At 40.0% G+C, this 13,921-nt stretch overlaps 1 protein-coding gene across 1 annotated transcript in view; it reads left to right on the plus strand.

Annotated features, from left to right (window-relative positions):
• Window positions 1-820: 820 nt before the first annotated feature.
• Window positions 821-13,921, plus strand: part of SYN2 (synapsin II) — a 207,670-nt gene continuing 194,569 nt past the window's right edge. Inside the window, exon 1 of the mRNA XM_037000264.2 lies at window positions 821-1,373. Within this exon, the coding sequence (XP_036856159.1) occupies window positions 985-1,373 (389 nt within the window). The 5' untranslated portion in view covers window positions 821-984. The remainder of the gene's footprint in view (window positions 1,374-13,921) is intronic.

A 13,921-nucleotide genomic window follows, 5' to 3' on the forward strand; every position in this document is an offset into this window, starting at 1 on the left:
CTTTCCGGTCTATGGGGAAGGGAGAGAAGTCCCTGCTCTTAGGTGAGCCGTCCCTAAAGTGCAAAAATGCACTCTACACATACCTCCAAGACCAGGTGGAAAGGATCCGCCGGTCCCTCCACTCCGTCTCCCCTACGCAAAGCAGAGATCACCCTTTGCTTCCCGACTACTTCTTGTCTCCCTCACCCTGGCTTGGGGGTAGGGGGTGTCCTTCTCCCTCAGTATCGAGGAAAGGGTAGTTCTCTTCCGTCTTACCAAAGGGTGTGTGTGTGTGTGTGTGTGTGTGTATGTGTGTGTGTGTGTGTAGTGGGAGCGGATCATTCCTTCTTCCCTCACCTGGGGGTTGGGGAGATGGCACCTTTCTCCCAGCTCTGGGAAAAAAGCTGGTTCTTTCCTTTCCTTTCTCACTACAGTTTGTGTTCATGTGTCTGCGCGCGCACGCGCGGGGTAGAGGGGATGATGAGTCCTTTCTCACCTCCGGGTAAGGAAGCCGACGCCTCTCTTCCCTCCGAAGAGAGCGGGAACAGTTTCCTTCACCTCCATCTCAGTTGGGATGTTTTTTTTTTCTTCCCAACCAAAAGGGTGTTAAGGGCATTCGACTTCCTTTTCTCTATTCTCAGGGAGCAGGACTGGTTCCCATGCCCTCCCCACAGAGCCACAGTCAGGCTCCAGGAGGCCCTCAAGCCCCCAGACGCGAGGGGCGCGCGGCTAGGTGCCCCGAAGGCGGGGGGCGAGCGGGGGCGGTGCCAGCTCTGCGGCGCGGGGCGGGGCGAGCCATGGCCCCGCCCCCGTTCCCGCCCGCTCCCTGGCGCGGAGCCCCGCGCAGCCCGGCTCGCACGGCCCAGTGCGCCGCGGCTGTCTGCTGGGCTCGCGCGCCGCGGACCCGGCCTCAGCCGCCTCAGTCTCCCGGCCGCGGCCGCCTCAGTTTCGCCCTCAGCGCCGGCCGGCCCCGCCGCCCCGCGCGCCCCCAGCCCCTCAAGCCAGATGATGAACTTCCTGCGGCGCCGGCTGTCGGACAGCAGCTTCATCGCCAACCTGCCCAATGGCTACATGACCGACCTGCAGCGGCCCGAGCCCCAGCAGCCGCCGCCGCCGCCGCCCCCCGGTGCGGGCGCGGCCTCCGCCTCTTCGGCGTCCCCGGCCGCCTCACCGGGCCCCGAGCGGAGGCCGCCGCCGGCCCCGGCGCCCGCGTCGCAACCCGCCCCGCACACGGCCGCGGCGCCGTCGGTGGGCAGCAGCTTCTTCAGTTCGCTGTCCCAAGCCGTGAAGCAGACGGCCGCCTCGGCGGGCCTGGTGGACGCGCCCGCGCCCGCGCCCGCCGCCGCCAGGAAGGCCAAGGTGCTGCTGGTCGTCGACGAGCCGCACACCGACTGGTAGGTGCCGGCGGGGCTCCCGGGACCGCCGGGAAGATGGGCCCGGGCGCTGAGGAGACGTTTCCGACCAATAAAAAGGAGGGTCTGCGGGGTCCCGCCGCCGGGAGGTGGGGGACGTGCGAGGCGAGTCTGCGTTGGGGGTGTGGGGTGGGGGCAGAGTCGGCCTGGAAAGGTGAATCCTTTGAGGTAAAACGCGTCCTCACGTGTCTCAGATCCCCCAAGACACGTAAAAGAGGGAGCTAACTACTCTGTGCAACAGGGAAGAGACTTAAGAAATAAAGTTTTTTTTTTTTTTTTGAGGAGGGCAACAGAAGGGACGGATTTTTCAGCCCAGACACATGAAAGCTCAGGGGAAAATGACCCCAGATCGCTGAAGGGCTATTCAAAGGCAAAGAGAAAGGTCTTACATTATGAGGCCAGGAGTGAGTTTGAAATTGAAATAGGGATTTTGTGGGGAGAGGTGATGGGGGTGCTCTTCACCCGCCCAGATGACAGCATTGACATCAAGGTTGGTCACATCCCCGATGTGAGAGCCCAGGTGTAGCCGGGCTTGTTCCTGTGGAGCATGGCTGAAGGCCGTTTCAGAAGAATCAAATTCTTGTATTTTATGCAGCAGGGAGGGGATTCGTGCGTTTGTTTGTTTGTGTTTTTTTTGCTATGTGTGTGTTTGTGTGTGGGGTGGACATGATGGTGTCTTTTTCCAGCTGGAAAGCTGATGACCGAGGTAAAATATTCTGAATCATTAAAGGGACACAAATAAGAAGAGATCTGCCTTAATGCAGTAGACGGGCAACTTCAAGAAATAATGGTTATTTTTCTTTCCTTTTTTTTTTTTAAGGGCTGTTCCAACTTAGCATGGTGAAGGCTGGGGGAAAATGATACCTCTAGTTGATAAAACCATGAATGAGATCCGTTAAAGCATCACTTTTGAAGAGATTTCTGTTTTATGTAGCAGGAACTTGGCCCAGGGAATGGCTGGGGTGGGTGGTGGTAGTGGAATTGACTGAAGCTTGAGGAAATGAAGAGGTGAGGATTTTTCTGTGTTGCTTTTTCTTCAGGAATACAGGAAGGGTTTTATTTTTTTCTTTCTCACAAGTGTTGAGGTTGGAGGCTGGACCTGAGTGTTTCCTCCTGAGGGAAGTACAGAGGGGGTCCACAAAGCTGTTTATCTCCGTTTTTTCTTTTGGCTGCTTCTCGGCTTTCCTCTCTCTATCATTTACTCACTGGGAGACTTGCAGGAAGGGAGTGCTGGCGTGGGTGTGATGAAGTGAGATACAGCTCTGGGGTGCCCTCTTGCTGGCCCCTAATATGTTCATTCTGAATAATCATTTGGGTGACTTGTGTAAGTTGGCTTTTTCTTAGGTCATTGGAGCAGCAAATCTGAAGGGACCTTTATTAAGAAGTGACAGACACACAAACATGAATTTAAAGGGGAAAGTCTGAGAGTGTGTGATGGTGCCGCAGGTAGCCCCCTAGGAGAATTACTGTCAGTTCAAATCAACAAGTGCTTTTTAAGTGGGAAGGGATGCTTACTAATCTTTAATGAGCATCTGAACACTATGCTCTAATATATACCTCATTGAATTCTCACCATGAAACGGATACTTAGGAAAAGTAAGTTATGGGTTTGCAGTCATATAGCTGGCAGTTGGTAGAACCAAGATTTGAACTTAGGGCCATTTGACTCCACTGTTGACACTCTGTAATGTTATATTGCCTCACTACTATATTATTAACAATGTTAATAGTTAGCTCCCTCTAGGGGTTAGGAAGGGTAGGGGACTTCCAGAGAATTCACACTCAAATTTAGGAGACAAAAAAGGCAACGTGGAACCCTTGACCAAAAGGAATCTAAAATTATTAGTTGACACTAGTGTTTTGGGCATTCGATAAATGAAGTGATTAGTGAGAACCAGAATTATTGGAAAAAGCTTCACAAAAGATGAGTCTTGAAAAAAGGCCAGGAAAAGGAGGGGAGAAGTGGGAATGATACTGGTGCTTCATTTTTTATGCAGGAATCTGACCCTCCTGCAGCGTGTTATGATCTCCTATCCTGTTGAAGGTGTTTGTTTTGGGTGTGATTAGGTAGGAATATACTCATTTGTATGAGTCTGATAAGGCTGCTCTACTTCTGTGTTTATTTCTAACTGCTTCAGTGGCTTGAGATTTGAAATGCTCCTTGGATAGTATTATTTTCTAGGAAGACTGCCTGCCTGGCATGAACCAGAGAATTTGCCTTGCCTTGGAGACTAGACTTCTGATGGAAGTAACAGAAGCCACTTTCCTATGGGCTGACTCCCAACTGTTTTCTGATTTTCTCTGAAGTAATAACACTGATTTATTGAAACTCATAAACCCAGTTTGAGTTAGTGCTTGACAACATTCTGTGTTTCTGTATTTCTCAGAATTGCAGAATTTATTATCTTCTAACATGTCTAAATTTGTTAAAAAATAACTCGGTTAAATATCGATGAGTGGTTTTATTGAAAGATCTCTATGAGTTGAGGAGCAGGTGCCTGCTTATGACAGGCACAGTGACTTAAAAAGGTGCATTTTGTTTGGAAGGCTGATTTTAGTAAATTTGTCTCACAGATTAAGTTACTTAGATAGTATTCAGTGAGCAGGTGTAATATTTGCCTGATATTATTTTCCTGGTGCTTGGATGGGAAGTCAGAGTGTAGTCTTGCTGTAGAATTTAAGAATATTGGTCCCATCCGAATTATAGAATGCTAAAATAAGGTATTAACAAGCATTTAAATAATTGGAGATTTAAAAGAAGGGCTTAAAATAGGCAGTCTCTCAGAGCAGCCTTAATACACAGCAGATTTCCTTTGAATTTCTGTCAATGTAATTGTGGGCAATGGAATTTGGGGACTTTACCACTGACTAGGTTGATGGGAAAATTGGAGGGTGTTTCTGTCTCTTTCTTTTGCTTGAAATGTGTTTTACTGGTTGCCTGAGATCTTCACTTTAATTGCACACTGAAGTATCATTGAAAACTATATCTGCCTCACTGAAAAATTGAAATCAAGCTCATTGTATACCTTATTAGTAATTATTATTAGTATTCCTTTAAAATATATATATTGCCTGAAAATGCATGTCTTCTTTTAAGGTTCATACCTAAACTTAAAGTGCAGTTGGTACTGCACTTGAATGATCTTTGAGCTTAAACAAGGAAGAGCATCCATTTGTATGTTGCTTTTTCTGTGTATTATACTCTCAGTGGTGAAGAGGTAAGTTTTCCCTCAGATTCTCATCTGCCTCTAATCCAGCAATTCCAATTCCAGTGACCAAGTGAGCTTTTCATCCTGGCATGTCTCAGTCTTTGATATGAAAATCAGTATAACCCAGGTGTTTTAGATATCATCTAGATTATCTAGAGACTGCAGATATGGTAAGTCCGCAGATGTTTATTGAGCACCTTCTTAGGGTAGAGTATGCTAAGGAAAATGAGACATAGTATCTGTCTTTCTTTTGAGATCTTTCTGTCCAGGTGATTAGATAAGATAAATATATTTCTTAAAAGTTTACTAAAAATAGACCCTTGTATTCAAAGTATGGTCCTTGGATCAACGGCATTGACATCAACCAGGACCTTTATGCACTACAAATGATCAGGTCCTCTTTCATGCTTACTGAACCATAAGTTGCATTTGAGTAAGATCTGCAGGTGAGTCACACGCACATTAAATTTAAGATTCGCTGCTCTCAAGAGTATGTGATTAATGCTAAAGGTATGGTGGTAACATCAACTAGTATCATTTATTCAGCAACTGTTGTATGCCAGATGTTGTACTAAGCTCTTTACCAATATCATTTAATTTCTACAACAGCAATGTAGTATTATAGAAATTTAAGAGTGAGAGAGGAATACAGGGTAGAGTGGGAAGCTTCATGGAAGGAGTGAGATCTGAACTGAGCCTTGAAGAATTTGAATCAAAAGAGATAGGTATGGCTCAGTTCAGACAGTGGATAGTATAAGGTAAGTACAGTGGTAGAAAAGAGAGAGACAAAGAAGAGACTGGATTGAACAACACTATCTAGGCAGCACCTGTTTCCATTCTTTCCTGTTCAGTCTTTGGGTATTTCATTATGAATAAGGAATTCAAAGTACAGTGGTCTGGGCCAGTGCTTATGAGTGGCCCTAGAAAAGTATTTGAATTGGAATTTGGGGGTAAAGCTCGAGTGAAGATTGAGGCTCTGTCTGCCAAATATTTTATCTGTATATTCTGTTTCTGAACTGTGAACACAAACATACTAATTCCATAGAATTTCCTTGTTCATAGCAGCAGTAGCTTAGAGCTTAGAATTAGGTTATTAGAGCTGGAAGATCATCTGTGTATTTTACAATGGAGGAAATTTTTATCTGAAGAAGGAAACTGACTTGTTCAAGGTTAGTCAACTAGTTAATGGCAGAACCGAAACTAGAATCTTGAACTTCAGTCTCTCCACCAAGCTTTTTATCCTCACTATACCGCAGTACCGCAGTAACCCTCTATTTTACTGTCTGTCTTTCTGTCTTCCTAACTTTTGTCTTTGTCCATCTCTTATGCTCTCAAGGACTGATAGTGACTTTCTGATCTTACAATTACAGCATTTAAACCTGGAGGAACCAGAATGATCGTCTAGTCTAGAGAAATGGAATGCTATTCCCAATGTCAAATAAATTAGTGTGAGAATTGACGACTAGAACTCACATATTCTGATTCCAACTGAAGTTTCTATTCTTAAGTCACTTTTTCTCAATTCCCTCAAATTTAATCCTTTTTTTCCCTGGAAAATATTGTTTCTGTCTGCTTCCTGTAGATTCATTGTGGAGTTGTTAGTAAATGCTTAAAAAAGAACCACAGGAGCATATCACACTATTCACACTACCAATTTCACTATCTTATTTGTATTATTGTTGTTTCAACAAAATTCATTGTAAAATGGTTGAAGGAGACTCTTAAAGACCTAGTCATCAAAATCTAGCATATAATAAAGTTAGTAGGGTTGTGCCACAATGATGATCTTCCTTTCAGGAATCCATTTTTACCTTAGTATCTGTATCTACCTACAACTGCTTGCTGTCTTTCTGTACCTAAGTTCAGATCTGTAGTAGAATTAACCTTTTCAATGTCTTCCTAAGCAAAAAGTAATGGAGGCCTAAATAGCAAGTTTTCCAGAACTGCATACCTTCTCCTCAAATCTACAAAACAATTTCAACTGTGACATGTTTAATGCAGTTGAGCATCTAACACATGCCAGGTACTGGGGATGGAAGGATAAATTGGGCATAGGCCTTGTCTACTGAGATCTTCCAGTCCCATAGGGGACAGGACAGACACTTAAATAAGAGTTTAATGTAGTATGGTAATTAGTATGCATAGGCTGCTGTGAGAACAGAGGTGGGATGTCCTGGGGAATGAAGATGGTGTGGTTAGAAATGTTTGTACCATTAAAAATGTGCCACCATTGTATTGTTAGGTAAACCACTTTGTCTCTTTGGATTTTGATTTTCTAAAAGTCTGTCAAATGAAAGGATTGAAACAGACATTCTCTAAAGTCCTTTGCAGCACTACATTATTTCCATGTTACAGTTTTTGTGCCATTTTCTTTCAAAAAACTTTAGCTCTCTAATTTATTCTATGTGGTAATGCTTACAAGTCTTTGAAAGAGGAGGCATAGGTCCATAAATGACTAAAAGTGTCCTTGGGTGAAAGCTCTTCTTAGGTACTCTGCATTCAGTACTTCTTTCTTACAGTGTTGCTTCCATGTGGTACCTTTAGAAAAGAGGCTAATCCTGTAATGCCTGCTATATGTGTTTCTTCCTCAGTCATTGGAGAGTTGTAGTTGAATTCTTCCTTGATCTTAGAATTTTTGTGTACATTTGTTGAAGTGTTAGCTAATAACATTTATATCTGATGCCTGCATGTATACTGTGCTGTACAGTTTACACAATACATGCATCTCCATTGTTTCATTTTGTCTTCACAATGATCCTGAGCAGTAGATAAAATACCCATTTCATAGATGAAGAAACAGATTCATTAAAGTAGTCATTTTCCCAATATTAAATACTATTAAGCTGAAGTGTCAAAATCTGAGCTCAGATTGATAGATCCTAAAAAAGAAAGATAAATTTGATTATTCTTATAAAATAGGTTGTTTCTTTTGCAAAAGGATTTAACACGTGATGCATTTAAATAATAAGTGCTCCACTGCTTTTGAAATTACTTGGTTTACAAAAATGTTATATACACACAGCTTTTTAGGATCATATCTATTGCACAGAATGAGGTCATGGCATGGTTGAACACAGTGGCCTCAGGATGGAGAGTTGCATCCTGTTTTTTGTGTTTAATGGCACTCACACAATGTATCCCCTCTAAATTTTGTGAGTGAAACCTTTTGCATTCTCATTGAATGGCATTGTCATCTGTTCTAGCTTTTCACATGGTTGCAGTTGAGAGGATGATATTGAAGCCTTTTCTGTTCTGCAGGCACTGTTTCAGTGCAGCAAGGGGAAATAGCCTAGCATAGGGCAGTGACACATGGAGAGAATAAAGAGCAAATACCACTGATCCCTGAGCTCTCAGGACGCTCATGCAGCATACCTAAGAATAAGAGAGAATATACTTACAAAAGTGTCCCCTTTTTTTGTTTCCCCAAATTTTATTGTGCAGGTGATTGTCTATTTTACACACTTCAAGAATGGGACATATATATATATATATATATATAGAGAGAGAGAGAGAGAGAGAATGGGATATATATATATATATATATATATATATTTTAGATTGAGGGCTACTGGCTCAAAGACAAAATTATTAAAGGCTTTCTTTGTTATTAAGAGGCAATGTAATTTTGCTTCTTAAAAATAAGATAGAAAAATTACCCATTTGATTTAGCTATATTTAACAGTTGGGGATAGGACCATGTTAATCTTTATTTAATAAATGAAATGAATTCTAAAATAGCTGTACTTCAGTCTCACTTGTGACTAATTAAGGAAGAGTGGTTCAAGATATGAAGGAAGAGAGAGATATAGAATGGCTTTAAAAGGTGATGCCTGTATTCTTTTCCCCTATCTCATCCATCTTTCACATCACTTTCAGAGTATAAAACAAAACAAAAACATTCACAGATCTTAGTTAATTTCCTTCTCAACATTCTTACATAACATATGGTTACTCATTAAACTTATTCATAACCATGCTTTAATGTATCTTCTCAGATTAATTGCTCACTACTCTCTAAATCCTAAACTTTTGTGATGCCCTCTTTCAATTCTGTGGATATCTTTATCACTGGACCCAGCACGATGCTTATGTGATAGTGAGTTCTTTGTGGTCAGGCTTAGTGTTTTATTCATTTTGTCTCCTTAGTACCCAGCAGCATGTTTGACACATCGTCTGATTTCAGTAAATCTTTGCCAAATTGAGTTGAGGAGAAAGAGATTCAGAGAATGAGGGAAGGGGTAGAAGGGAACAATTGTAAAAGTGAATTATTCTAGGATTAGAGGTATATGTTATGATGTTGAAAATTGTCCTTATTCACTACACAAACAAGCTTTAGAATATTTTCACTCTTAATGCTCTTTGAACTACAAATTAACTTTATTACTAATTTTCAACCATTCCAAATCATAAATCTTTAGAGATTTAGCTCTGAATGAGAGCCATAGTAGCCCATAATGCTGGAGAGTATTACCTGGCTCATGGCAGCTCTGAGCAGAGCAAAGGCAAATGGAATGAAGTTGAGGACCAGGTTACTCTTCCTTAAACTATATATTGACACTAGGCACTCAGGGAGCCCATTTTTCTGAAGTTAAACCTGTTATCTTACCATATCCACAGAACCTTTCCCTCCATGTGAAACTCCAATCTTGGGCCACCCAAGCTTGCTTGTTTCTTTCCCTTTAGTGAAAAAATTCCTTTGGGCTATTCAGAGGATAGTTTGGGAGAACTGACTGCATTGTGACTAAGAAACATTGAAAGAAAGTTCACATTGAGCGCTTCATGATCTGACCGCTTACTTCTTCAGTTCTACCTTTTTACCCACTTTGATGAAGTCATGACAAGCTACTTAATTGAACTGAATGTGCCATGCCCCTATATCTTCATTTTTACTCTTCCTACTACCTGAAAGGCTTTTCTTTTCCTGTCTCTTTGCCTGGACAATTCTGGATAATCTTCAAGAATCAATTCAATTGTTGACTATTCTAGAGTCAGGACTAGACTTATTCCTTCCTTACATTTTAAAAATTCATATTAGAAACCATAAAACACTTGCTTATCTCATAAATTATTGTATTATGATAAGTTTTATTTGTCTCTCTTCCCATCTTCCTACCTTCAATGCTGGGATCCACTTGAGGACAACTGTAACTTTAATTTTGGTATGCCCATTATTTGGTATGACGAAAGAGGTTTTTAATAGTTTTTTGTTGAACCAAAGACTTATGAAAAAAATGATTGAAATGTGAATGACCAACAAAAGCAACTCTTCAGCTCCCTATAAATATAAACACCAGCCACATTAACCAAAGTGACTTATTCAATAAGAAGTGGTATATATAAAAATATTTTTATAAACTGTAATATAAACTATAAAGTGCTATAAAACATTAATTATTATTACTAGGTTAGAATGTCCTACACATTCTAATATTCTAATATTAATAATAAAAATACAGCTGAAGGCAGTGTTTTCTTACACTTACAGGTGTCAGTGATATGGAGTGAGTCCTCTATTGGTTGGATCCTGTGATATGACTGTAGGGATACATATGGATATATTTCCCTCTTCAGACCCTATCACCCCCTGATGAATAGCTGATGGTGAGAATTTAGGTTGTATAGAGTTCTATGTTTACTAACATTTTAGCTGTTGGACAAAAAGGCATCAGTGAAAGATCGATCAGTGAGCAAACAGGTACTAACTCCAGTGTGTTAGTTGCCATGAAAGGTACAAAACCAGTTAAGTATTTGGAATAAGATAATTATGGAATATATGATTTCAGTTTTGAGAACTTGTATAGAGTCTTAACGAAGAGAAAATTAGGAATGTGTAGTGGAAAGAGCATTGCAAACATTTAAAATATCTGGAATCAAGTCTACTCTGTCAACTAACTTTCTGTGTCATCATGGGCAATTTAACTTTTTAACCTTCAATTTCTGTTTCAAAAATTAAGGATTTGGACTAACTCATCTGTCTAGAGATTTTCTAGAAATCAAGTGATTTTTTAAGGTTAGGTTGTTTGACACTAAAAGAGTTGTTTAGAGAAGGAAGAAATCACTGTGGACTGGCAAAGTCAGAAAATATTTCACAAAAGGTGTAGATCTGAGCTAGGCTTTGGAGGCTGAGTGGGATTTAGATTAATAAGGAAGGAAAGAGGCATTTTAGTTAAAAGGAAGAAAAAGAGCAAAAGCATAACAGTAATGAGTAAGATGTGTATAGAGGAGATTTAGAGTAGTTAACATAAAGATTTCAGGGCAGGGAAAAGAGACGTTTGAATAAGCATGGTAGGAGAAATGATAATGCCTAATGTACTACATGATAGGCAAGTACAATTCTAAGTAGATGCATTAACTCATTTACGAAGTTATGAAATAGGTTACTATTATTAACCTAATTTTACAAATGAGGAAACTCAAGCTCATGGTGAATCCATGATTTGAACCCAGGTAGTCCATTCTAACGCCAGTCCATGGTCTTAACCCCTGGGTTTTGTAATCCCTAGATAACAAGGTTCCAGACTTCTCCTTGCCAATACAATAAACATCTTAGTGTTTCTTTTCATCAGGGACAAGACACATATTTGACCTTGGGCAATTTTTTGTTCTCTCTGAACTTCAGTTTCTTCCTGGATACAGAGGAGATAAAATATATCTCAGAGGGTTCTTATGAGAATCAGTTGAAATAAACTCTGAAAATACCTAACATTGTGTCTAGGACATGGGAGATTTTCAATAAATGTTCGACCATGACAAGCAGATTTCCATACCAGCTTTAAGACAGTAGCTTACCATATGAGTATTTATAAGAGCCTGTAAGTCAAGTAAAATCATTTGTAGACAGGTTTCCATGACACTAAAAATAATTTTGAAAAATAGTACAAATGTAGATGAACATTCCTTCATTTTGCTTGGAATAGTTTGTTGCACATAGCTTAGAAAACTGATCACTAGTGTTTTGAAAGTCTTTTGGGATGTTTTTGAGATGACTTTTGTAGAATATACTTTGAGCACTGTCACATGCATTGTCTCATTTAATCATCCACATAATACTTTATAATCTGTATACTTTGGCTTGCATATCCTCTCATTTAACTGTCATCTTAACTTTGTGAGGTAAGTTGGTATAATTTGCTATTTTGATTAGGAAACTAAGGCTCAGAGAGATTGTGATTTGCAAAAGTTACAATATGAAATAAGTAGAGCTACATCTGAAATCTAGATTCTTCTTTCTCTACACTCTTTTCTCCTCAGTACCCCTTTTCTTCATGCAGCTAAACTCCTTTCTGAGCTCTACATTAGTTAATTATGATGCTTCTGCCTAAAAGCACAAAGGATGGATAAAAAATTGCTTAAGCTGCAAAGAGTCTGTATGGTCTCTGACAGTTGCTGCTTAGGTTGGTTGAAAAACAACTTAAAAGATTGTCTCCTTTTCCTATGTGTTTTTGATAATGCTTATAATACTTTTATGACTTAAGAGTTCTTCTGGTGTCTCTAGCATATTTCAGTCTAACTTAAGTTGTCAAGAAAGGGGGTTTTCACTCCAGAGCTCAATTCTTTTAAAGTTTCTTATTTCCTTTGAACCTGGAAATTTATTTCTTAGCCAGAGCTCAGGGTGGTCACCAGACTTAAGTTCCTACTAAAAAGACTGACTGTTCGCTGATCTAACTTTTTCTGCTCTCTTTTTATTTTTATTTTTTTACATAGCCAATCCTTCTCACTATCCTGACCTCTAATTCCAGCTGTAGCTATATGGAAGGTTCCAGGAGTCAAAGGGCAATGAGTTTTGGATTAGGGAAAGGATATGAATCACCTGTTCCTTCTGATTCCATGTGTTCCTGAACACCCTGGGAGTACCCCGCTGCTGTGCCCACATCCTGGGGCCCTTTTCCTTTCTCCAGACCCTTTAGGAGCAAAAATCTTTGTAGTAGCCTTGACGGAAGAAAGACTTTCCAGAGATTTTTCAGTGGGGTTGATTTAGTTTTTCCCCATAGTTAGAGCTTAAAAATGGGCACATAGAGATCAGCCTTTTGTTTGTTTTTAATGGTCCACTTTCTGTCCCCTTGGGGATATTTATTTTGAGGATTCCCATGTATTTCATTTATTCTTTCATGAATTATTCTATAGGAGCAGGTGCTATAATGCCAAGCACAAAAGACATTGTCCTGTCTTCACAGAGCTTATAGTTTACTTGGGAAGATAGTCAATTAAACAAATGTAGTAAAGTGTGATTTGTTGTTTTATCAACAATTATTAAATTGATTGAAGTCTTAAATAGAATATTTATAATATTGAGCACTGAGCTTCTCTCATAATTTCACCATAGCAATAGAGCAGCTGCTTTCACATTTTTCATATTCTCTTCCAGTATTTGTTCCTATGCAAATATATTTATACATAATTGTGATTGTTATCTAGCTGTAATTTCACATTTTGTTTTTTCTAGTCTTAGTAATTACATATTCCTTCATAGCTATTGTGCCATGATTTATTCAATTATATTTCTATTAGACAACTGTGTTGACTTCCAGTTTTTCACCATTATTATATAGTAAGACCATAGACATTCTCAATTTTCAGGAAAACTCTACTTGATCAAAGATTATGATGATATATGTAGTTTTTTTCCCCAGTTTGCAGCCCATCAACCATTTTGCACCTCCCTTTCCACACACAGTGTTATCTTTTTGAGTATTAATATAATAGGTATAAAAGCAGTGTTTGACTTCTTTAACATATATTTCTATGAGTACGGGTAAGGTTGAAATGTTTCCTCTAATGTTTGTTTATAAAGATGTTATATGAAATGACTGCTCTGGTCCTTCAGCAGTTTGTGTGTTGATTCACATAAATTACTTGGTGGTTTGATTTTGAATGGCACATTCATTGTTAGTGAGAGGAGCCGAGGACAATGGCTAGAATGTCTTCTTGGGGGTTGGCTCTAACTTGGCAAGAAAACTTCTGTGATTGTGGAGTTAAGAATGAGATTCTTTGGGCTACTATCAGTACTGTGTGTAGGACTGACACCTCTGGGGTCTACACTAGGCTATGAGTTTTTTCAGAGCAAGAGCCATGTTTTATTTTTTGCCTCAGCATTTAATAGTCTGGCAAATAGTAGGCCTCAAAAAATAGTTGAAGAAAAATAATGTTTTGGGGGCACCAGATAGTCTTCTCTAAATATCATTCTCGTATCTTATATTGCCTAAAATTTTACCATGTAAAATTAATTCTTTGGATCTTGAAGACTTTCTATACTTGGAGGCATCTAGGAATGTGTTAGTACCTTAGTACCTATAGGCAATGAGTATGGTGGTCACAGACAAC

Source organism: Manis javanica, chromosome 3 (genome assembly GCF_040802235.1).
Source record: "Manis javanica isolate MJ-LG chromosome 3, MJ_LKY, whole genome shotgun sequence".
Classification (NCBI taxonomy): domain Eukaryota; kingdom Metazoa; phylum Chordata; class Mammalia; order Pholidota; family Manidae; genus Manis; species Manis javanica.